This window comes from Pimephales promelas, chromosome 2 (genome assembly GCF_988280905.1).
Source record: "Pimephales promelas chromosome 2, fPimPro1.hap1.1, whole genome shotgun sequence".
Lineage (NCBI taxonomy): Eukaryota > Metazoa > Chordata > Actinopteri > Cypriniformes > Leuciscidae > Pimephales > Pimephales promelas.
This window is the reverse complement of record NC_142770.1, coordinates 965545-989666: the sequence shown is the minus strand read 5'-3', so window position 1 is coordinate 989666 and position 24122 is coordinate 965545. Positions and strand designations below refer to the sequence as shown.

Sequence of the window (24122 nt, the reverse complement as noted above, 5' to 3'; positions counted from 1 at the left end):
CCTTACTGTTCGTCAGCCTCATTAATGAAGAATAAAGAATAAACACCAACCTCTTTGTTCTTCTCTCATGTTCTTCAATAAACTCTGTGTTTGCAGATTTGCAGTGGGAGGAGCTTAACTGAAGGAGGAGGAGCAGATCTGACAAAATCAAGAATAAATCATGCACTGAGTTTGTTTTTATTATAATTCACACATTTTGATGTATTTTAAGTATTTAATGTTGATCTATCTATAGTAAAATAGCTTTTACGTAAATTAATTGCATTGTGTTTTATACTTACTCACATTTTTATTTCTAAGAATTCATCCACATACTTTATTCCTACATTTCTTTACTCTCATTAACATATTGTCAACTTTATAGAAAACATGCAGTGCAACAATTAACAGATCTAAACAATAAAAAAGACAAAATAAACATATACAAATTTGCAAGAAACAATTAACCCATACAGTTGAATTTGACTTAACTACTTTTTATTTTATATTATTTTATATGGAACATGGCTTTTCACAGATTAATGAAATGCTCCTATAAAATTTGTCTATTTCTTGTAGATGGGTTTCCTCAAGTCTGTTGACTCCAATAAAAATGAGTTTAATGTGGCAATTTAGTTATGATTCGCCTATAACAGTGCTCTAATACTCCTATTATTTCTCAATACAGATTTAATAACAATAATTTAAAGTCAGACACTAATGACACGTCATTATCATCCATTGTAATTTGGCTATATTAATCTAAATATATTTATATTCATAGCTTCACTTACTGATTTGTATGTGTTGAGAAACTACAGGCAAATCATAAATTCTTCTTCTTTAAAAGAATAATCGTTTTAGTTAGCAGACACACAAAAAGCGCCGAACCCACAGAAAACATGTTAGAAATTACAATTTAAACGATTTGTGTGATTTGTTTACCTCAGAAGACTCCCGAGTCCACAGCAGACGCTGAGCCGGGAGCGCGCGATAGTGATGACGTCATCGCGGCGAGACGAGATACATTTTTTTTTTAGGTACATAAAAATCACGGTGGAAGGTACATAATCAAATCTCTTAATATTTCAGCAATTCTTCAGCCTTACGTTAAGCATAGCTAGTAACTAAACAAAAAATAACAATAAAAAAATAACCAAATAAAATGAATACATAAATAGCTAGTAACTAAACAAAAAATAACACAATAAAAAAATAACCAAATGAATACATAAATCAAAAGGGCTTTTAAAATTAATTTGTATGTATCCAAAAAGAGAAATCAACTTACCGGATTTCTGTGTTTTTTCCTAATTTTAAAGATTTGCACAAGAGTTTAACCTCATTATCTACTGATTAAAGTTGACTGCACTTGAATGAAAATCTTTCTAAGACATAAGAAAAAAAAACAATAACAAAATCAAACTCTTTGCTTTTCAGACTAATACCAAACCTAATGAACTTCACAGTAAGGGGTGGGAATTAATTCCTTGAAATGTACAAATTTCCTGCCAAACTTAGATCAAAATAACATTATCAAAAATGAGCCAAGTACGGTTTAAAACTGCAAAATAACTATAAAACAACCTATCAAAAATAAGGGTAAAATAGTGACTGATGCAGACAGACGTCTCATTCCCTCTGTCAATGTGAGGTAAAATATATTAGGCATTTACAGAGAAATTGAAACCATGGAAATCCTCAAACACAATGATAATATTTCATGGGTTTAAGAAGTGATGGAAATGATTAGAACTTACCCCAGATGCTTTTTTTGTAATTTTAAATTCTGAAGAAATATGATAAATTGAGGAAAATCTTCGCATAATCACAAGCACTTCTTCAGCAACTGGAGTCATCAAAAGTGTGTGAAAGGAATGACAGTGCAAGGGTGTGTATTGTCATGTGATAAGGGTGATTTACAGGTTCTCTACTGGATCAATGATTTTCTGTGGCTCATTAATCAAGGAAAACTCTCAAGTACACAATTCAGCAGATATAAATATAACAAATTTTATTTTTAGAGACAATCATGGTGTTAAAACCCAAGGAGGGGCGACAGGTTAACGCATAATCAAGTGCAATTCTAATCATTAATTTGTAATGAACGACAACATTTAATCAATAAAGTTAACGAAGAATAAAGCATCAACAAACAGGTCAATATATTCAGCACGGGTTGTTAAATACATGCATTAAATCAATTGATGTGATCACCTAGCATGCATTATTTCATTGCACTGCAAACCGCAAAGTCATATAAATCACGTAAATACCACACCAATAAATACACAACAAATATCAGGACATATAGGATTAATACCACTCACGCTAAATACATAGCCGTCATCAATATACAGTATAAAAGGAGTGGAAGATAACAACCTGCTTTCATACTGCGTCAAACTCACGCCGTAACTCCGTCGTAGGGTGTGTGTCGTGCACCTCTCCAAAAACATAACATTTACATTTAGCAGACGCTTTTATCCAAAGCGACCTAGTTCAAACATTGCTCAGAGTAGCATAAACCAAGCAAGTGAGGATTTTACGTTTTTTTTCCTTTTTTTATGTTAAGTGCTCACGGAAGAGATTGCTTTTAGTTGACTTTTGAAAGCTGTCCGGGATTCTGCATTCCGGATGATGATGGGCCGATCACTCCACCAACACTGAACCGGGAATGAGAATGTTCTGGAGAGTGATTTTGTGGCTCTTTGTGATGGTACCACGAGCCGTCGTTTATTGATCGATCGAAACAACGCATCAATTCTACACGTTCCACAAGCGCTCTGATTGGTCTGCTAGAACCACTCCCCCGGGTTTGAAATGCTCCCTCTCTGCATGTGTAATTACACGTCAACACATACAACGACGCGGAGGTGTAAATGAAAACACGTGAAAACACGAAATGAAAACACGGCGCCTGGGGACCAATAGTTGCACACATAAATTAGAGCCTCCCCGGCGAACAGCACAATACCAACACATACCCCTTTTCCACCCAAAAAGAACTGGTTCGGAACTGGTGCTGGTTCAAAGTTGGTTCGGAGTTGGTTCAACTTGCGAACCCGTTCAGGACCTGTTTGTTTTTCCACTAACTAGAGCGCCCAGGGAACGACGTCGTTACGTCACTGTGTACGTCGCTAGAAAAGCTTGCAAGTACATTGCTTTGAGATTATCTCTAACTCGTGTACCGAGAAAACTTTAAAAACAATTGAAATATGTAAGTCTTTTAATCTTTTCGTTTGATATGTAGTCTTTTCTGATAAGTTATGTACCCCTGTCTTGTGTCTTTTTTCTTTCCATTTAGGCTCCTGACAGTTTTCTTCTTTGCTTATGTTTTAAATAAAATAAATAAATAAATAAAAACGCTTGCGTGTTTCTGCAGGCTTTGCGATGGTCAGAAAATATGTTTAGAGCACATCTAAACCCGGCCAAGCCCCCGACGTAAGCATGACGTGGTAAAAGAACGGTTCTAGTCTAGCAAAGAGTTGGTGCCGCTTTGGAAGCAGTTTTCCCGGACGAGAACCGGTTCTTTGGCTGTCGAAACACAAAGAACTGGTTCACGTGCTGGCACCGGCTCCGAACCAGCTCTATAAATGCTTTGGTGGAAAAGGGGCTACAGGCATCAACAATAGTCAAACAAGAGTGTACTACTGGCTTCCTTAGCCGCTACCGGACATGGGTTCCTGCATTTAAAGAAATCAACGGAGGCCGCCAAACTTAAGAGGGGAAAACCCCCTATCCCTCCCAGTCGCTATTTGCACACGTCTATCTCCAACCCACGTCCCGGCAGATGTGGTAGTTTATAGTAACATTTTCAGAATTACTATGAAGTCTAGTTTCAAAATATATTTCTTTTGAAGTGTTAGTATCTAAATGTAACAATATCTAACGTAAATGATAAAACACATTTGAGATTAGTGCTGGCTACTGCATGCAGGCCACCAGGACACCATACAGACTTTATCAAAGAATTTGCTGGTTTTCTATCAGAGTTAGTACTGGCTGCAGATGAAGTGTCCTGGTTCCGTATGCAACCCACCGTTCTCTGGAGGAGGGAACGGAGGACGTAGGTAGTTGACTGAATGGGGATCGCGTCAGAGAGCCAATGTTCTTTGAGTACTATTGAAGGAGCCAATGGAATTAGTGTACCGGAGGCCAGCTAGTAGTTGCTGTGCGAGTAAACCTCACTCCCCAATCTCAATAGGTGCCCTAGCGAAAGACGCTAGAGACTGCAGTCTTTAGCCACCTTGTTACAGCGCCCAACTCTCACGCCGGAGATCCGGGTTTGGAGGCCCACTCGGAGCGGGGCGAGTAGGACCTGGGTGGAGGGGTTACATTGGTGCCGTGACCCGAATGAGAGTGAGGTTTAGGGGGGTGAGTGTAACGGAGGCCAGCTAGTAGTTGCTGTGCGAGTGAACCTCACTCCTCTCAATAGGCGCTCTAGAGCTGCAGTCTTTAGCCTCCTTGGTTGAGCGCCCAACTCTCACGCCGGAGACCCGGGTTTAAGGGCAGCTCGGAGCGGGGCGAGTAGGACCCGGGTGGAGGGGTTACATTGGAGTGCGTGATTCGCACCCCACATGGCCCGGGTATGAATACAGAAGTGGAAGCATGAACTAGTTGCTTTTTCGCCAAGGAGCCGAGCGTAACCCGCAGTCATCAGTGGTCCATTGGTAGTGGCAAGGGGACTGCGTTCTCCGTTCTCCTTCAGGGAATTTCAAAAAATTGAAGGCAGCCACCATCCGAGGGCCAACTTTGCTTGGAAACAGCCTTCCCTCTCTGCTGAATGTAAAAGATAAGAGCTGGTCTGAGGTCTAAGGCTAGCGTTCTGTACACGTCTAACCACTATGAAGCGGACGGACAGAGAAAGCCAGGGGTGGTTCTGCCTGCTCCTGGGCAGTGCTTGCAGGCTCACGACCTGATCCGATTACGGAAGAGGTAGGATTCTTGGGCACAATCCAGCACGGGGTCTCAGCTTGTGAGTTAGCCGGCGTGAACTCCAGGCACAATTCCTTGACCAAACGCGAGTAAGTCCCTACCCACTAGAAGAGACCATGCGAACTGTTTTCACAGAAGTTTTAACTCACTGCCTGCAATGGCTCAGGCGCAGTCTCTGCAGTGCAGATGCACCAGAAATAAGGCCCAAGAGGGGCACAAGGACCTTTTCCTTAAGTCCCTCAGGAACATGACGATCAGAATGTGCATGACGATGTGCGTCAAGACAGCGGGGCAACATCATTTCGAGGGTGGAGGAACACCCTACTCCACCCAACTTGCAAGGAAAATGGCCGAAAGCACTGAAATAATTGAAAGCTTTCAGGATCTCCTCACGGAGAGATTTTAGACTCAACGAATAGGTTCCACTTATAATGCGTAAGCACACTACCTATTTCCTTAGGGGGTGCTCGCAGAAGTGATGGTAACTACCACATGTTCCTGTGATAGCCACCTGAACCTCCACGTCCAGTGTAGGACAGGCCCGGTATCTCCAGGGGTCAGAACGTGGGTGTCATCATGCCCCGTCCCTGAAAATGTGTTCAGGGGAAGTCAGGAAGCCTGTCGAGGGGAGCAAGGTCTGGTTGAGCCAAAAAGGAGCAACTATCAAGACAGTAGGTGCAAGTGTCACCCCTCCACCCGGGTCCTACTCGACTCGCTCAGAGCGGGCCTCAAACCCGGGTCTCCGGCATGAGAGTCGGGCGCTCTAACAAGGAGGCCAAAGACTGCAGCCTCTAACGTCTGTTGCTAGAGCGCCTATTGAGATCAGAGGAGTGAGGTTTACTCGCACAGCAACTACCAGCTGGCCTCCGTTACACAAGCAACAGGCGCACAAAAAGACCGAAGCACTGCTCAACACTTCATGGGAAGATTCACTGAGCTTCAGGAGCATTTCTGCTCAACATGTGAGTGTGATGAAATCACTGAACTTGAGCAGGCGCCTGTCTTGGCAGCGCCTTACTGAGCTGAGCATCCCTACTGCAGCTGGTTGGAGGCTGCTGCGGAGTCCCAGCGGCCAGGGATGCGCTCGGCGATGAGCAGGTGGAGAAACTTGGCAGCAGAGAACTGTTGGACGGAGTTCGCCATCTCATCGCCGACCAGCCCAACCTGGGAAATTGGGAAGACCAGGAAGCAAACCTTGTCGGCATTTGCCATATCAATCAGGCTGAGCCAATTATGGCGCTCCTGGACCATCATCGCCAGACCGATCGTGCACGTCACGACGCTCGTACACCAGAGGGCGAGGACAGATGCAGTGCGGTGCTCACCTATGAACGCACAGTCTGGGCTAACCTCATGCATGCCCATGGGTCCTCGGCCTGAAAGACCTGTAGCAGGACCAGTATGCCATGGTCCTGCTACAGGAGGCGGCTTGCCCAAAGGCTTTGTAAATTCTGCCCGTCGGAACGGACGAGTATTCACAGGCCTTGGGGGACGAGCTGCACTCGCGCTGTAGAACACCAGCACTGGGAGAGTCTTCCTGAAGAACTTCAACACACTTGTTGAGTTTTGATATTATATGGTCACTGGGCTTGTTTTGAGCTATATTTGATATGCCGTTGGGCTGGTTTTGTTACACAGACCTTTTTAGTTTCCATTCAAACCAATACAATTCCCATTATAAACATTACAAATTATTTCAAAGGGTTTGTATTGTTTTGTTCAGCAGGGTGATTACGACAGAACTAAAATTTAAAACGTAGGCGTTTTGGCCATTCATTTGCATGACACCTTTGTTTCTGGTGCCTTAAAATGCAGTTTTTAAAAGTTTTAAAAAGAAACATTATCTTAATGTAAACTACAAAAATGGGAATTTGAGAAAACTGAAATCACGCGCTCGAGAATGCGTATTCAGTATTTCTTTACAAAGTGACTTGAAAGTGCTGGATCTGAAGATGATCTACTTACTGTGACTGTTTTTTGTATGTCTGTGTAGAGAAGACAATTGAGTGAAACTCTTCCCACATGCAGTGCAGTGATACGGTTTCTCTCCAGTGTGGATCCTCTCGTGTTGTTTCAAACATGCAGTTGTAATAAAACTCTTCCCACATTCAAAGCACACATGTTCTTCTTCACCAGTATGTATTTTCTGATGTGCTTTTAAATTCTGCTGATGTGAAAAACTCTTTCCGCACAAAGAACATGAATGTGGTTTCTCCTGTGAATGAACTGTGAGGTGTCTCTTCAGAGCTGAAGACCTCAAAAATGTTTTGCCACATTGATCACATTCGTGCAGTTTCTCTCCAGTGTGGATGTTTATGTGATTCTTAAGGTTCCATTGATGTGTAAAACTCTTCCCACACTGATCACATTTGAACGGTTTCTCTCCGGTGTGGATCCTCGTGTGAATCTCGAGACTCGTTTTGTATGTGAAACTCTTTCCACACTGATCACATGTGAACGGTTTCTCTCCAGTGTGGAATCTCATGTGAACCTTGAAATGATGTTTGTGTGTGAAACTTTTCTCACACTGATTACATGTGAATGGTTTTTCTCCCGTGTGGAATCTCATGTGAACCTTGAAATGATGTTTGTGTGTAAAACTCTTCCCACACAAATCACATGTGAACGGTTTCTCTCCAGTATGGAATCTCACGTGAACCATGAAATGATGTTTGTGTGTGAAACTCTTCCCACACTGACCACATGTGAACAGTTTCTCTCCAGTGTGGATCCTCATGTGAACCTTGAAATGATGTTTGTGTGTGAAACTCTTCCCACACTGATCACATGTGAACGGTTTCTCTCCAGTGTGGATCCTCATGTGAATCTCGAGACTGTGTTTGTATGTGAAACTTTTCCCGCACTGAGCACATGAGAACGGCTTCTCTCCAGTGTGGATCCTCTCATGAACCTTGAGATTATGTTTTTGTGTAAAAATCTTCCCACACTGATCACAAGTGAAACATTTCTCATCTCTTCTTTTCAGTAAAGAAATGCTTTCAATCTGTGAGCAAGATATTTCTTCAGTTTTGACATGATGTTCCTCCTCTTCACTCTCATCATTTTCCAGTATCACATCTTGAACGAAAGATAAAAAAAAACAATTTAAAAAATCAGAGAAATGTAAAAAACAGCTAAACGAAATTATGATCATTAGATGCATTGTATATGAATCTGTTTCCATGAACAAGGTATATTGATCTTCAATGAATTACTTTTAAAACACAAATCCCATGTCTCTGTAGTGAACTATTACATATGATTAACTCCACAATTGTCCTAACATAACATTACCATTAAAAAGCTATACAATAATACAATAATTAAACTGTGCAAAAACCAAAGAAAAATAATGACTTTATTATTTCTGTTGGCCTCGAGATTGTTGCATAGCGCTTCTCTGCTATCGTCACTATTTTTGTTGTTATTTTGCGCACAAAAAGTATTCTCGTCGCTTGATAAACTTAAAGGGATACTTCACTTCTGGAAAGATGAATGTGTATATAAAATGGGTCATTATTTTTGAATTTGAAGCTTTCTAGACTGAGAAAAAACAGAAAATATATTTTTGGCTTTTTCAAACACAAACCCCAAAGGAAAAGAATATAAACATCCCTAAGGACGTAACACCCCCACAATTAAGATCAAACTAAACGTTTGATTAAAAAAAAAAAAACTAACCCACGGGTGAGAGCCACAGAAGGGTCGTAACATAATGGGGGCTCGTCCGGGATCATAATCCAACTGAATTAACAAACAAACAGTTCCTGATACCGTCTCTTGTATCACTGTGTGTGGTGAGAACTCGTACGTGCGGTTGTTCGGCGTCATAACGATGTTTAGTGTGGAAAAGTTTCTTGAGAATCCCTCGCTAGAAGATTTAGATCGTTGTTAGATCGGATGATTTGGTAATGATAGCAAGTTATTTTCAGATTTCGGTCAAAAAGCAGTCTCTTAAAAAAGAGATTAAGTCTGTGGTATATAGTCGATTAGTAGAGATGAATGTGCTTACGTTGCTGCAGTTGCGGACAGTGTGGAGGTGGGTACGTTTGGTGGAAGTGAGGGGGGACTAACGCCTACGGCGGAGGCTGAGGCTAGGGCGGGGTTACCCCCCTTTGATCCATTCTCTCCTACGTCGGTTTGCTCAAAAGGGGAAGCGAAACTGAAAGTTCGTTTGGCCCATTTGCAGCTTGAGTCGCAGGAGAAGGTGCAGGCTCGGCAGGCGGAGATGGATTTGAAACTACAAGTTCGTAAACTTGAGATCGAGGCGGATACGCAGGTCAGAATGCGACAGCTGGAGCTTGACGCAATGCGAATTGTGCGCGATCAGATTCCCCTCGGGTTAGTTACGCTGCCACTGTTGACCGTTCTCTAGTTGTGGTGCCTACTCCTACTGTTGCTCCAGCGACTTCTCCCTCCACAGCAACCGAGTCGTTCGATGTTGGTAAAAATGTTACAGTACTGCCACAATTTCGTGAGACCGAAGTAGATTCCTACTTTAGTGCCTTTGAGCGCATTGCTGTGCTTAGAAGATAGTTTGAATTATGACGCTGTAAAATGAGCAATTTTACGTGCTTACGAGTTAGTTCCAGAAGCATACAGACAGAAATTTAGAGGCCATAAGAAAAGCTCGACTCAGACATTTGTTGAATTTTCAAGAGAGAAGGCTCTCCTCTTTGATAAATATTGTAGTACAACTAAGGTTGATGATTTCAATTCCTTAAGGGAATTAATTCTGCTTGAGGAGTTTAAGAGTTGTTTACCTGAGTGTGTGGTCGTCTATTTGAACGAACAGAAGGTTAATGCGTTGGCACCCGCTGCAGTTCTAGCAGATGAGTTTATGCTCACTCGTAAGGATGTATTTTTTCTGTCAAGTACTGAAAAGAGCGTGACTGGTGCTTCATCTTGAGCTCAGGGTTCAATTCGGGAAAAATCTGGTGTGCCGAATTCGAAAGAGAGACAAAAGACAACGTCTTTATTGTATTTCACGCCTACCGGTAACAGAGCGCAGTAGTTAAACAACAAGTCTAGGCAACTACTGAGTCTCCGTGATGAGTCTGCCCGAAAATGTGTTTCGAGATTGCCCAAAATGTCCCGAATTGGGCTTTTGCATTCTACAGTCTCCATTCATTGTGTTTACTGTGGCAAGAGGGACGAGTGAGGGCCGCGGGAGATCGCCGTGAGTCATGTTTACCGTGGCGAGCGGGACGAGTGAGGGCCGCGGGAGAACGGCGCGAGTCACGTTTACCGAGTGAGGGCCGTGGGAGAACGGCGCGAGTCACGTTTACCGTGGCGAGCGGGACGAGTGAGGGCCGAGTATTTTACTCAAGATATCTTAAAAGGAGCGAGTAAAGATTAGCATAAGCAATGTCCCTCACATTTGGGCGGCAGTGGCTCAGTGGTTCATGTAGGTTGTCTACAAACCGAAAGGTTGGTGGTTCAATCCCCGGTTCCACCTGACCAAGTGTCGAGGTGTCCGTGAGCAAGACACCTAACCCCGGCTGCTCCCGACGACACCGCCGTCGGTGTATGAATGAGTGTGTGAATGGGTGAATGTGAGGCAATATGTAAAGCGCTTTGGTGGCCATTAGGTCTATGAAAGCGCTATATAAATGCAGTCCATTTACCATGTGCAGACTGATATTTAAACGTTTTAAATTTTTTCTTCTTCACAGTAACGTTTAGATATTTAAATGGAATAAAACGGCAATAACAAAGTGAACTACCTTAAAAATCCATAGATATCGTAGTCAGTTCTTACGGCCGTTAACACTTTCTCTGACAAACGGATGCGATGAGACCTGTTCTCCGGTTTGGTCACGTGACGCTCGGAACGACATGAGTGAGTAATAAATTTGAACGACATTTGGAACGACATGAGTGAGTAATAAATGACAGAATTTGCATTTTTGGGTGAACTATCCCTTTAAAAGTTAATAAAAATAAGAAACATTTAGGGCAAAAATGGGTGAATTTGGGGAAAGAAATTCAGTGGAATAACTAATGGAGCATTGTTTAAGTCTTAAAAAATTGGGTGACCGGATTGCAAAGCAGAATACAAAGCTTAAAATTATGGGCTCACATACCTATCTCATTCGGCACGAATCCAAATGTTTCCATGGCTACGATTTTAGAATTTGGGATTTTCCAAATTCTTTATAACCTCACTGTTCTTCAACCTCATTAATGAAGAACCAGGAATAAACACCAATAATCCCAGCATGTATTGGTGAATTGCAGGGGGAGGAGCGTCACTGAAGGAGGAGAGCAGATCTGGCAAAATCAAGAAGAAATCACTTACTATTTTTACTCTAATTCACACATTTTAAGTATTTAATGTTAATCTATCTGTAGTAAAATAACTTTTACACATTGTGTTCTCACATTTTGATTTCTTAGAATTTCATCCACATACTTTATTCCTAAAATTATCTTACCTTTCATTAACATGTAGGCAAATATATAGAAAAAAATTAAGAGTACAACAATTAACAGAAATAAACAATGTAAAAATTTAAAAACGTATACAAAAATATACAAGTTTGCAAGACACATGACCCAACGGTTGACTTTGACTTTACTACTTGTTTTTTTGGAACATGGTTTTTCACACATTAATTAAATACATGTTGTAATGCAACTCACCTATATCTTGCAGATGTCACAATAGCTGATGGTCTCGTTTGTTCAAATCTGTTGACAATAAAATTAATGTGGCAATTTACAGATCTTCAGACATCATCATATGAATGATGTGAAAACAGGATCTATTGACATGAAATAAAGAGGCTTTTCAGCTGCTCTGATAACAGTGCTCACTTTATAAGTATTTGCTGCAATAAACAGTTTGTCTGAATCTGAATATATGCTGAAAGCCTATAACAGTGCTCTAATATTCCCATTATTTTTGAAACGATACAAGAAAAAAATAGCAGTAATGTTAAGAAAGAGAGACACAAATGACACATCGTTAACCATTGTAATTTGGTTATATTAATCTAAATATAGTTCGATTGGCTAATAACTGCATTCATAACAAGCTTCACTTATGCATTTTATTGATTTGTATGTGATTGAAACTATAGGCAAATCATAAAATATTCTTCTTTAAAAAAAATCGTTTTAGTTAGCAGACACACAAAAAGCGCCGAACCCAAAGAAGACAATTGAGAAATTACCATTTAAACGTTGCTTTAAGTGTCTAACCACGACATATCGTGATTTGTTTACCTCAGAAGACTCCCGAGTCCACAGACGCTGAACGGGGTACGGGGCGATGGTGATGACGTCATCACCACGAGACGAGATTTTTTTTTTTTTTTTTTTTTTGCACAAACAAGGTACATAATCAAATCTCTGAATATAACAGCAATTGTTTAGCCTTAGGTTAATCATAGCTAAGTGCACAAGAATAAAAATCTGCACTTATGATTGAAAAACTTTCCAAGACATACAGTGAGGGGTGGGAGTTAAACCTCCCTAAACATCTCTTCAAAAGGGTTACACCATATCATAACAAAAGAAATCATGCTCTAAATGTTCAATTATTTACATCAAAATTAAGTTTCAATCTTAAAAATTAATTGGAAGGATAAATATCATTTAAAAAATTGAAGTTCACCTCCTAGCTTTAGAAGGGAAGGGACAAATCTTTTTTTTTTTTAACCTTATTAAAATGCTTCTAATGAGTGAAAAAAAAAAAAAATCCCGAAAACCACAACCTTCTAAAAAGAGCTGACTCTGTCCTGAGGAGACTGTCGCACAAGATGTCTTCTTTCACCATTAATGTAAAGGAATTGGAATGGCTCTGATCATTCTATTAAATATAATCACATGACACTGAATTTCTCTCAAAACTCTACATAACATTTCCATTGGAAATGGGCAATAGCCCAAATCCCTTTAGATTTCCATTCCTCAAAATATACAAACTTTCTGCCAAACTATATATTTATCCAAACTGGAGAGTTGTGAGGCATGGAGTTATATTTGAACAATAGTTTCCAGTAGAGAATTAGATCAAAAAAAGATTATCAAAAATAAGCCATGTACGGTTTAAAACCACAAAATAACTATAAAACAACCTATCAAAAATAAGGGTAAAATGACTGATGCAGACAGACGTCTCATTCCCTCTGTCATATGTGATGTGAAATATTAATATTAGAAATTAAAACCATGGAAATCCCCAAACACAATGATAATATTTCAAGAAGTGATGGAAATGATTAAATTATTTATTCTTGATGCAAGAATGAAAACAAATTAGACACATTTCTTTTTTTACCGAGGTTATGCATTGACGTCACTTTCCCACGGGAACACACTCCCTCAGCCGGACTGAGTGAAGAAGAGCTTCTGCGAGACTGGATTTAATAGAGCAAACTGATAATTGTATGTTTTACTCGTTACCAGTTTAAACTAAAGGTTGGACTCGATATGGTGTTTCTCACAACACTAAAATCAATCAACACTAAAATCAGCATATTGACACAAAAAACCAACTGCTAATCCACATAGCTGTCTGGATCCAGTTGTTTCGGTGAATCGCAGGATCCATTCTGTTCTGTAGCTTTCGGCAGTCTGTAAAAATATACCTCAGATTTCTTGTCAAATCTAGTTGTACAGTCAACCTCGAAGCTATTTCCCGTAGATGCGTTTAGTGTAATTTTACCCCCGGCATTCAAGCTGAAAACAAATGCTGCCGCTCAACGTTCTCTCTCAACTACCAAGATAGCTAAACATCTCAAGAGAAAAGTGAAGGCCAGTTGCAAACCTATTTATCTTAGATATGCGCTTTCTACACTGACTAAAACGGAGAGGCTCACATCGTGTCCTCTGTCCACTAGACGCGACGCGACTGTGAGACGCCACACGTCAATCAAAAATCCCAGCCTTTCAGAACAGCGTGTGGGCGGAGTCTCTCTGTGAAAGTGCACTGGAAATTTAATCAAATCAAGAAATAACATTATTAAAAATCAAAACATTAACAAAATATACTCATTGACTAATTTTGTTATGAAGTACAGTTGTATGTTTGCATAGAATTCATTTTGAACGCTGTATTATATGCTTTCAAAATCTGAGGTAAATTATCCGTTATCGCTTGTGGCACAGTGACCTATTTTTAACTAAAAATAAATGTGTACTCATAACCATTGTAATTTCTTCATTCTGTCAGTCGTGACGTCGCAGAAATAGGAACCCTTTCTAAATTAGAAACTTTGTGTGTCGCCGTCGCGTCGGTTAGGAAAAAACTGATTAACATGGAAAAGATACCTTTTATCGCGTGTCGCGTCGCGTGTAACTTAGTTGAGCTTCTTTCCTCAGGCCGTCAGACTACTCAACTCGGACATTAAAAACATCGCACTTTAAGGAGTCTGATGACGATGTTTAATACATAGCAGCACTTATGCACTTTACTAGTTATTTTTAATACTTTAAAAAAAAGGTTGCATCTTTTAAATAATATTTAGAGTGTTTTTATTACCCAGTTTATAGGACTACCAGACTTACATTTCACTGCTCATTGTATGATCTATAACTGGTATGCGACGAATAAAACTTTAAACTTAAACTATAAGAATAACTAGTCGTTTTAAAAACCAACAAAGAACAACTTAAAAGTAATTTCATAAAAGTGTGAACCAATAACAAGGGGTACATCTGCAGTATAAGAAAAATTGAACACAAAAAAGAAACTCATAATGATTTTTAATTTAAATCAGGAAGCAAAATAATAATAAACATGATGTACATCTTTTGAGGTGATCTGAGTATCACCACTAAACCCACTGGTCTTGAAGATGAACTTTATTCACGGTGACAAACTTAAATGGGGTTTCTTTGTCCTGTCGCTCACTGTGGACGCCCAGCTGGAAAAAACAAACAGGAGAAACCATCACAGAACTTCTAATGGTTTGCACTAAAAATTAACGTCACGATGCAATACAAATTGCGATACTAAACTCACAATACAAAATTATCGCTATATTTTAAGTCAAAATAAAGGAGTTTTTTTTATTATTACTTTATTATTTTATTATCAGGACCAACAAATATTCCCCCATCCAAGATGTCCATGTCATTCTTTTCTACGCAAAAGCCAATTTTCCTATTATAGACCATATTTTAGGTATAGTAGAGTTTTGATATTATAGGGCTTGTTTTGAGCTATTTTCGATTGGCCATTGAGCTGGTTTTGTTCAATCCAGACCATTTTAGTTTCTATTTAAACAATGCAATATAATGGTTCCCATTATAAACATTACAAAATTGTTCTGCAGGGCGGTTGCGCCAGATTTTGAGGCCGTTTAAACACCGTTTTAAACTAAAATTTAAAACTTACGCGTTTTGGCCATTCATTTGCATGACACCTGTGTTTTGGGTGCCTTACAATGCAGTTTTGAAAAGTTAAAAAAAGAAAGAAACATAATCGTAATGTAAACTACAAAAATGTGAATTTGAGAAAACTGAAATCACGCATATGCGTATTACGTATTCAGTGACTTGAAAGTGCTGGATCTGAAGATAAGCTACTTACTGTGACTGTTTTTTGTATGCGTGTTTAGAGAAGATGATTGGCTGAAACTCTTCCCACACACAGTGCAGTGATACGGTTTCTCTCCAGTGTGGATCCTCTCGTGTTGTTTCAGATATCCTGAATGGTTGAATCTCTTGTCGCAGTGTGAACACTTGTAAGGTTTCTCTCCAGTGTGGATCCTCTCGTGCCGTTTCAAACATGCAGTTGTAATAAAACTCTTCCCACATTCAAAGCACATACTTAGTTCTTCACCAGTATGTATTCTCTGATGAAATTTTAAACTCTGCAGATGTGAAAACCGCTTTCCACACACAGAACATATATGTGGTTTCTCCTGTGAATGAACTGGGAGGTGTCTCTTCAGAGCTGAAGCACTCACAAATGTTTTGTCACATTGATCACATTCGTGCAGTTTCTCTCCAGTGTGGATTTTCATGTGTTCCTTAAGGTTCGCTTGATGTGTGAAACTCTTCCCACACTGATCACATGTGAACGGTTTCTCTCCAGTGTGGATCCTCATGTGAACCTTGAAATGATGTTTGTGTTTGAAACTCTTTCCACACTGATCACATGTGAACGGTTTCTCTCCAGAGTGGATGATCTTGTGTCTCTGAAGGTTCGCTTGATGTGCAAAACTCTTTCCACATTGATCACATGTGAACGGTTTCTCTCCAGTGTGGATGTTCATGTGTGTCTGAAGGTTCGCTTGATGTGTAAAACTCTTCCCACACTGATCACATGTGAACAGTTTCTCTCCGGTGTGGATCTTCATGTGTGTCTGAAGGTTCCCTTTATGTGCAAAACTCTTCCCGCACTGATCGCATGTGAACGGTTTCTCTCCGGTGTGGATCTTCATGTGAATATTGAGATTCTGTTTTTGTGTAAAATTCTTTCCACACTCATGGCAAGTGAAATATTTCTTGTCTCCTCCCAATAAAGAAATACTTTCAGCCTGAGAGAAAGACATTTCTTCAGTTTTGATATGTTTCTCAGTCTGTGAGAAAGACATTTCTTCAGTTTTGATACATGTCTCCTCCTCTTCACTTTCCTCATTCTTCAGCATTATGTCTGTAATCAAAGTATAAAAGTTACATTTGGTAGATAAAAAAAATCTGAGAAAAATGTAAAGTCAAAGTAGACTACAGCTACACAAAATTATCTATTTTTTTCTTAATTAAATTATTTTTAATATGCTGCTTTTTTTATCGGTTCCTAGAACGAGGTATATTGATCTATTTATTAAATATTTGATCAAATCCACAATTATCGAACATAATATTACCATTAAAAACGAACCCTTTAAAGAGGAAAGCAAGGGGGCCTGCTGGTAAACGTTTTATTATACATTTGATTAAAATGAAAATTCTGCTTTTTGTTTTTAAAAGCCCCTAAACAGAGGATTAGCTCCAAAATATCTTGCTGATCTTTTGATATTAAATATCTCTGCTAGATCATTAAGGTAATCCCAACAAAGATTGCGGTTGGTTTGGAGATCTAGACTTAAAGGAGTGGTATAATGCCCTTGTGAGGAATGTTGTGTAGTTCCTACCAGCCGTTTGTTGTAGTCCCCAAAAAAAACGATTTCTTTAAAAGCAAATATCTCGATTTTATGGAAGCTTGTTTCCGCCACTTAATGGAAAAATAAAAAACGTAATTGCGACTTTTTATCTCACAATTCAAACTTTTTTCTCAGAATTGCGAGATTTAAAGTCAGAACTGCATGACAGTCGCAATTGCGAGATATATAGTCAGAATTGCGTGACAAAGTCAGAATTGCGAGATATAAAGTCAGAATTACATGATATAAAGTCAGAATTGCGAGATATAAAGTCAGAATTGCGATATAAAGTCAGAATTGGGATATAAAGTCAGAATTGCATGATAGTCGCAATTGCGAGATATATAGTCAGAATTGCGAGATATAAAGTCGCAATTACGTGTTATTAAGTCAGAATTGCGTGATATAAAGTCAGAATTGTAAAATAGTCAGAATTCCGAGATATAAAGTCAGAATTGCGTGTTATAAAATCAGAATTGTAAAATAGTCAGAATTCCGTGATATAAAGTTATAATTGCGAGACATAGTCAGAATTGCATGATAGTCGCAATTGCGAGATAGTCAGAATTGCATGATAAAGTCAGAATTGCGAGATACAAATTCAGAATTCCGTGATATAAAGTCAAAAATTGCGAGATATAAAGTCAGAATTGCATGATAGTCGCTATTGCAAGACATATAGTCAGAATTGCGAGATATAAAAGTCAGAATTGTGAGATATAAAGTCAGAATTGCGTGATATAAAGTCAGAATTGTGATATAAAGTCAGAATTGCGAGATATAAAGTCAGAATTGCGAGATATAATGTCAGAATTGCGAGATATATATTCAGAATTGCAAGATATAAAGTCATAATTGCATCATATAAAGTCAGAATTGCGAGATATAAAGTCAGAATTGCATGATAGTCGCAATTGCGAGATATATATTCAGAATTGCGTGATAGTCATAATTGCGAGATATAAAGTCATAATTGTGTGATATAAATTCAGAATTGTGTGATATAAAGTCAGAATTGCCAGATATAAAGTCAGAATTGCGAGATATAAAGTCAGAATTGCGAGATATAAAATCAGAACTGCGAGATGTAAATTTGAGGAATTTGATTTGAACTCAAAAACCGGTATTTTAGACAGCCCGACTGGAATAGCCCGAACGCTAGCGATTTTGCGAGCCCTAGCTGCTAACATGGATTCATTTTATGTACATTTACTCACCTGTATAGTGCAAGAGCGGCGATATTAATCGTCGTTTTAGTTATCCTTCAATCCCAAAGTCTGTTTGCCATGGTCCATGTTTGAACGAAACAACAACACCGTGAGCGTGCAGCTAGACGTAACAGTCCACGTCTGTCACTATGGTTACTTTAGCTGTAGGCTAAGCAGAAACCAGGGATAACAGGGATATTTTTATTGGACTGTCCCTTATGTACAGCCTTGCTTAATTGTCTTTGAGTACGGTTTTTTTTTTTTATTCTTTTTTATTTATTCGTGTGCTTGAAGTATCCTCTGTGCTTCTTTGTTCAATTTAAAAAAAAATAACGGGGACATTCGGGCACTATTTAAAATTGTGATTTTTTCTGAATTCACAAGTTCTTGGAAACATTTAGGATAACATACGTTTGAAAGAAATATAAAACACAACTAAAAGGTTTTTGGAAATTTTTATAGAAAAACCTTTAACCTTTGTGGCAATTTACGTATTTTAAAACACCAGCATAATTAGGTCAAAACATGATCTATTAGATAATAAGAGGCGAAATTAAGAGACCGTTCAGCTGCTCTGATGCGCTAATGAGCCTCATCAGAATCTAATTAAAACACGCCATTCAGGATCAGCAACATACTTGGTATTTTCAGGTATAAACAGATTGTTGAATTGCTGAAAGCCTAAACGTGCTAATTACTATTCTCAAATGATATAGAAAAATAGCAAAGATAGATATAATGCGACCCATAGTGTTCCATTTCCTAATAACTGCATTCATCTTACCATTGATTTTGTATGAAGAGAAACAGGCAAATCATAAAACCTTCTTTAAAAATAATTGTTTTAGTTAGCAGACACACAAATAGCGCCGCCGAAGAGCAATGAAAACCAGTCAGAAAAACCCCGTAAATGTTGCTTTAACGGTCTTACCACAAAATGCCGTGAACTGCTCACCTCAGGAGACACTTCACACTCTTCTTTTACTGGCTAGAGCGTTCACGTAGGAGCGCGCGAAATTATGACGTAATCACCGCAAGCCGAGGGCAATGGCAGATTATCAAAAACGCAGTATCAGTTAATATTGTTAAAACAAACAACATATGACATTTAAAATTTAATTTTGAAAACGTGCATTTTCATCTCTGTAAATGTCTTCCTGAAGATATAAAACGTTTTTTTTTTCCATGTAACTTATCTAAATCCTTTTGGTGAATATTACAGGACTGGCTAACAGAAAAGGATGTTTTAAGTTTCCTTTATTATATATATATTTAAAAAAAAAAAGATTCTTGAGTTGAGCCTTATTTTGAGTATTATTTTATGTCTATAATATAATAATAATTATGTTGTATTCAGATTTTTTTATTTACTAAAAAAAGTCTTATTCCCTCCATCATGTGTGGGGTGAAATACGCATTTTTCAAGAAATTTAAAACACGGAAAGCCCCAAACAGGATTATATTTCATGGCTTTTAGAATTATGAGATGATTTATTCTTGGCGTAATAAGAATCAGAAGTCAATAAAAAAAAGAGACATTTTATTAAAATGATTTATTGGCTATTTAAAAAATAAGAGAAAAATTGAAAACAAATTAGATTAATTTCTCTCTTTATTTAATAACAAGATAGCAAAGCATCTCAAGAGAATAAAAGTGAAGAAAGCCAGTTGCAAAGCTATCTTACACATGTTTTCTAAACACATACGCGAGTGGAAGAAAAGAATAATTAGTTCCCTAGCACTACTTTCTTATAAAAGTGACAAACTACAAGTGATCCATGAAATTAAATTCATAATAAAGCCTAATGATATAATTTATATCATGAAGCAAATAGATAACACAACTTTTAGATATTGTTTTGAAAGTGCTGGATCTGAAGATGATCTACTTACTGTGATTGTTTTTTATATGACTGTGTAGAGAAAATGCTTGAGTGAAACTCTTCCCACACACAGTGCAGTGATACGGTTTCTCTCCAGTGTGGATCCTCTCGTGTTGTTTCAGATGTCCCGATTGGTTGAATCTCTTATCGCAGTGTGAACACTTGTACGGTTTCTCTCCAGTGTGGATCCTCTGGTGCCGTTTCAAATCTGCAGTTGTAATAAAACTCTTCCCACACTCAAAGCACACATGTATTTTTTCACCAGTATGTATTTTCTGATGAACCTTTAAATTTGGCAGATCATAAAAACTCTTTTCACACAAAGAACATGAATGTGGTTTCACCTTTGAATGATATTTCAGGTGTCTCTTCAGGGCTGAAGCATTCACAAATGTTTTGCCACATTGATCACATTCGTGCGGTTTCTCTCCAGTGTGGATGATCATGTGATTCTTAAGGGTTCCCTTTTCTACAAAACTCTTCCCACACTGATCACATGTGTACGGTTTCTCTCCAGTGTGGATCCTCATGTGAACCTTGACATTTTTGTGGTGTGTGAAACTCTTCCCACACTGACCACATGTGAATGGTCTCTCTCCAGAGTGGATCCTCATGTGAATTTTGAGACTCTTTTGGTGTCTAAAACTCTTCCCACACTGACCACATGTGAACGGTTTCTCTCCAGTGTGGATCCTCATGTGAACCTCGAGACTTTGTTTGTATTTAAAACTCTTTCCACACAAAGAACATGAATGTGGTTTCTCCTGTGAATGAACTAACATGTGGCTCTTCAGGCCTGTAGCCCTCGAAAATATTCTGCCACATTGATCACATTCGTATGGTTTCTCTCCAGAGTGGATGTTCATGTGAATTTTGAGACTCTTTTTGAATGTGAAACTTTTTCCACACTGATGGCAGGTAAAAAAGTTATTTTCTCGTCTTTTCACTAAGGAAAAACTCTCAGTCTGTGGGCAAGTTTTGACATGATATTTCTCCTCCTCTTCACTCTCCTCATTCTTCAGCATCGCAACTGAAATGAAAGCAAAAAAGTGCAATTTTAGGGACACTTTTGTTTTATTTTATTAATTGCCCTCATTTTTCATGAGCTGAACTCAAAGGTTTAAGACTTTTTCTATACTAGGCCTATTTCTCTCAAATATTTAAAAAAAAAAAATCTGTCTAATCTGTAGCCAGGTTTCCATCCAAGGGTTTTTTTTGCGAAAAAAGGTTTTGCGCATCAAAATGTTTACCGATATAGCTGATGGAAACGCCAATTATCGATTTTTTTTTGCAAATGTCGACACAATCCTTTTCCGTTTAACTTTAGCGCATAAATGTTATGTCGATATTTTAAATGTCGCGAAAAACGAGTTTGGAAACACTTTTTGTCGAGAAAAAGGGCTTTCACGCAAAAAAAATGTGGTGTCACATGATAATTTCCTCACGCGCAAGGTGCAGTCGTCGTCACAACAAACACTATGGCGGACTCGGAGCGGTTTTCGTGGACAGATGAGGAGACTCGTTATTTTCTCCATTTAATGGAAGAAAATTATATAACATGTATTTTTGACGGGAAACGACAGAGAAATCTAACCCCGACTAACCCCGAAAGTTTCGCCTACCACTCTATACTCGGCGCAGGTTGCCAGCTTGTAGAGGGCAATGGCAATCCGCTTTCGTGTTGGAACCGGTGGTCGGTGGCAACCTGGGGTAGGCGCAACATCAGGACCAATAAATCCACACAGCATCTCAAACGTCGGCCGTGTCATTCTAAAATGTTGCACCCAGAGACTTTCTGTAAAGTGTCTCTCCACAACTTCCTCCCAGAACGCCTTATTGCGTGGTCTCTCCCAGACGCTTGGGCTTCGTCGCATAATAAGGGTAGTTTTCGAGCCCTATCAGATGAGCAACTGCTTCATTCTGCCGTCGTCTTCTGATATTTCGGACACTTGCAATTATTTGTGTAACTGTTAATTGAAATGACAGTAAGTTGGCAAATTTCAATTAACTGCCTGAATACTCTCTCCATTTTCTTGTTTGTTTGTTTCGGTGTTGAGGGTGTGCTGACTGGAACCTCAAAAGGTATAATTTGCGATAAAAAATAAATAAATAAATAAAAATGTTTATGGAAACGGCTGAAGTCACTTTTTTTTTGCGATACACCAAAACATATGCGACAAATCGCTTTCGTCATTCGTGACGTCATCACGCACACAATCTTATCGGTAAAAGGTCAATTGAATGGAAACAGTCAGGAGACGGCAAATTTCGTATTGTTTTTTTTTTCGCATATTCACTTTGTCGATAACATAACAGCGCAAAAGTGGATGGAAACGAGGCTTGTGTTAGTGAGCACTTCTCCTTTGCCGAGGTAATCCATGCCCCTCACAGGTTCGGCATATCGAGATGCTGCCATCTGCCCTGTACAGTGAAAACTATCTGAAACGGGCTCTCTCTCTCTGTGCACGCTTTGGGTGCGTGCGGCTGTGGTCCCGATTTAGCAAGAAACAAGCAAGTTGAAATGATAAAACTTTCACTCTATGATGGTTAAATTTAACAGTTTCTCTGGAATCACATGCGTGGGGCAGCTGGTCCGTACGGATCACGGAACAACTGGGATCTGTTGCAGCCCTAATAATGTATAGGCATTTCATCACCACAAATTATGCGGTAAAAAAATCTTACCCTCAAAAAAGCTGCAGTGCTTTCTGCAATTGACCCTTCGCAGGTAGTTTGATTGACAGCCGATCTGACCAATCATAATCCGCACTTTGCCGAATCCGCCATTTTTGTTAAAACACACACGACATGCAAAATCTGTGCATTTTGGGAACTTTTTGTCTAAAATTATATTTATTCTGTCCATCAAAAGTGTGCTTTCACTTTAATTGAGTGTGAGCAGCGCAAAAATAAACCCATTGAGATCAATTATAAAGACTGGAAGATCCAGGATATTTCTTATATAACTACCGATAGTATTCGTCTGTAAGAACAATGTCATATAGACCTATGATGGCTTGAGGGAGAGTAAACGGGCTAATTTTCATTTTTGAGTGAATTAACACCAACCTCTTTGTTCTTCAGTGTGTTTCATTCTGCAGTGTTCTGGACCTCTCATGTTCTCACTGTCCTTCAGTAAACTCTGTGTTTGCAGATTTCAGCTCTTCCTGATGGTTTGACGCTCGTCTTCTCTCGTAGCTGATGGGAATATTCCAGCATTTGTTGGTGAATTGCAGGAGGAGGAGCTTCACAGAATCACTTACTGAGTTAAAAAACAATCCATCCACCCACTGAAAACAGTATCTATTGACAGAAGCTTTTCAGCTGCTCTGATAATGATGATCAACACTCATTCAACAAGAATATATAGAATAAAGAATGATACAGAAAAAAATAACAGTAGTATAAATGTAAATATAAAGACAGCCAGTGATGAAATTATCAACCCTTGTAATTTGTCCACATGAAGCCGATAATACCATATACCTTCATAACAACATAGTAGTTCGCTAACATCTTACCGTTTTGAATGGGGAAAGAAACATACACACGATGAAACCCTTTCTGAAAAGCCCCCGTAAAACCTGTGTAAACTATAGTAACGTTACAGATCTTACCGTGTCTGTTTACCTCAGAAAAGACTCGGGAAGCGCGCGAAGGGGAAAGTGGTGACGTCATCACCGCGAGACGAAATAACGATAGATCATCAGAAGATCATAACTTTTCTCCACACAACACTGTGATTTGGAACAACAAATATATGCGTTTAAAAACAAATCTTTGTTTTAAAGAAACTGGTCAAATAATATTGTTTTTGGTCAAACAGTTATTTAAGAATAATGAACACCTCTTTAAATTCCTTAATCATTACAAGATTCCTGTAAAAAAAAGTTTGCAGTATGTGATGCCAGATTCCCAGTGGCCTTATTCAACTTTTATAAAGAAAACAGTTATAATTACGTTAAAAGTTTAAAAATATAACCGGTTATATTATGTTATAATAAAAAAAAATA

General features: G+C 38.8%; 2 protein-coding genes across 7 annotated transcripts in view; both read right to left on the bottom strand.

Annotated features, from left to right (window-relative positions):
- The window catches only part of LOC120486741 (uncharacterized), a 28977-nt gene extending 5663 nt beyond the window's left edge, over positions 1-23314 (bottom strand). The window contains exons 1-4 of one of the 5 annotated variants that reach the window (XM_089133734.1): positions 12096-12196; positions 11563-11610; positions 11004-11190; positions 6883-7995 (exon numbers count right to left, since the gene is read on the bottom strand). In XM_089133734.1, the coding sequence (XP_088989860.1) occupies positions 6883-7995; positions 11004-11037 (1147 nt within the window). In that variant the 5' untranslated portion in view covers positions 11038-11190; positions 11563-11610; positions 12096-12196. Of the gene's footprint in view, positions 1-50; positions 139-773; positions 900-924; positions 1009-6882; positions 7996-11003; positions 11191-11562; positions 11611-12095; positions 12197-23220 lie in introns of those variants that run through there. The other 4 variants (XM_089133726.1, XM_089133714.1, XM_089133709.1 and 1 more) reach the window with 4 other exon arrangements.
- LOC120486207 (uncharacterized) lies at positions 14615-23307 on the bottom strand. Of its 2 annotated transcripts, XM_089133669.1 has the most exons (4): positions 23179-23307; positions 20120-21139; positions 15461-16528; positions 14615-14792 (listed from the first exon to the last, which is right to left on the bottom strand). In XM_089133669.1, the coding sequence occupies exons 1-4, from the start codon at positions 23225-23227 to the stop codon at positions 14776-14778; spliced, it is 2154 nt and encodes a 717-aa protein (XP_088989795.1). In that variant the 5' UTR covers positions 23228-23307; the 3' UTR covers positions 14615-14775. The 2 variants fall into 2 exon arrangements, with proteins under 2 accessions (XP_088989795.1, XP_088989796.1); XM_089133670.1 differs by lacking the exon at positions 14615-14792 and having other exon boundaries at positions 15453-16528.
- Positions 23315-24122: the final 808 nt, after the last annotated feature.

Bases quoted from the DNA above. Each gene is read 5' to 3' on its own strand.
- LOC120486207 (XM_089133669.1), bottom strand. From the start codon at position 23,227: ATGAGAGGTCCAGAACACTGCAGAATGAAACACACTGAAGAACAAAGA. The intron at 21,140-23,178 runs GTTGGTGTTAAT...CTTTCATTTCAG, and splicing joins ACACACTGAAGAACAAAGAG to TTGCGATGCTGAAGAATGAG. The intron at 16,529-20,119 runs GTAAGTAGATCA...CTTTGATTACAG, and splicing joins TCATATAAAAAACAATCACA to ACATAATGCTGAAGAATGAG.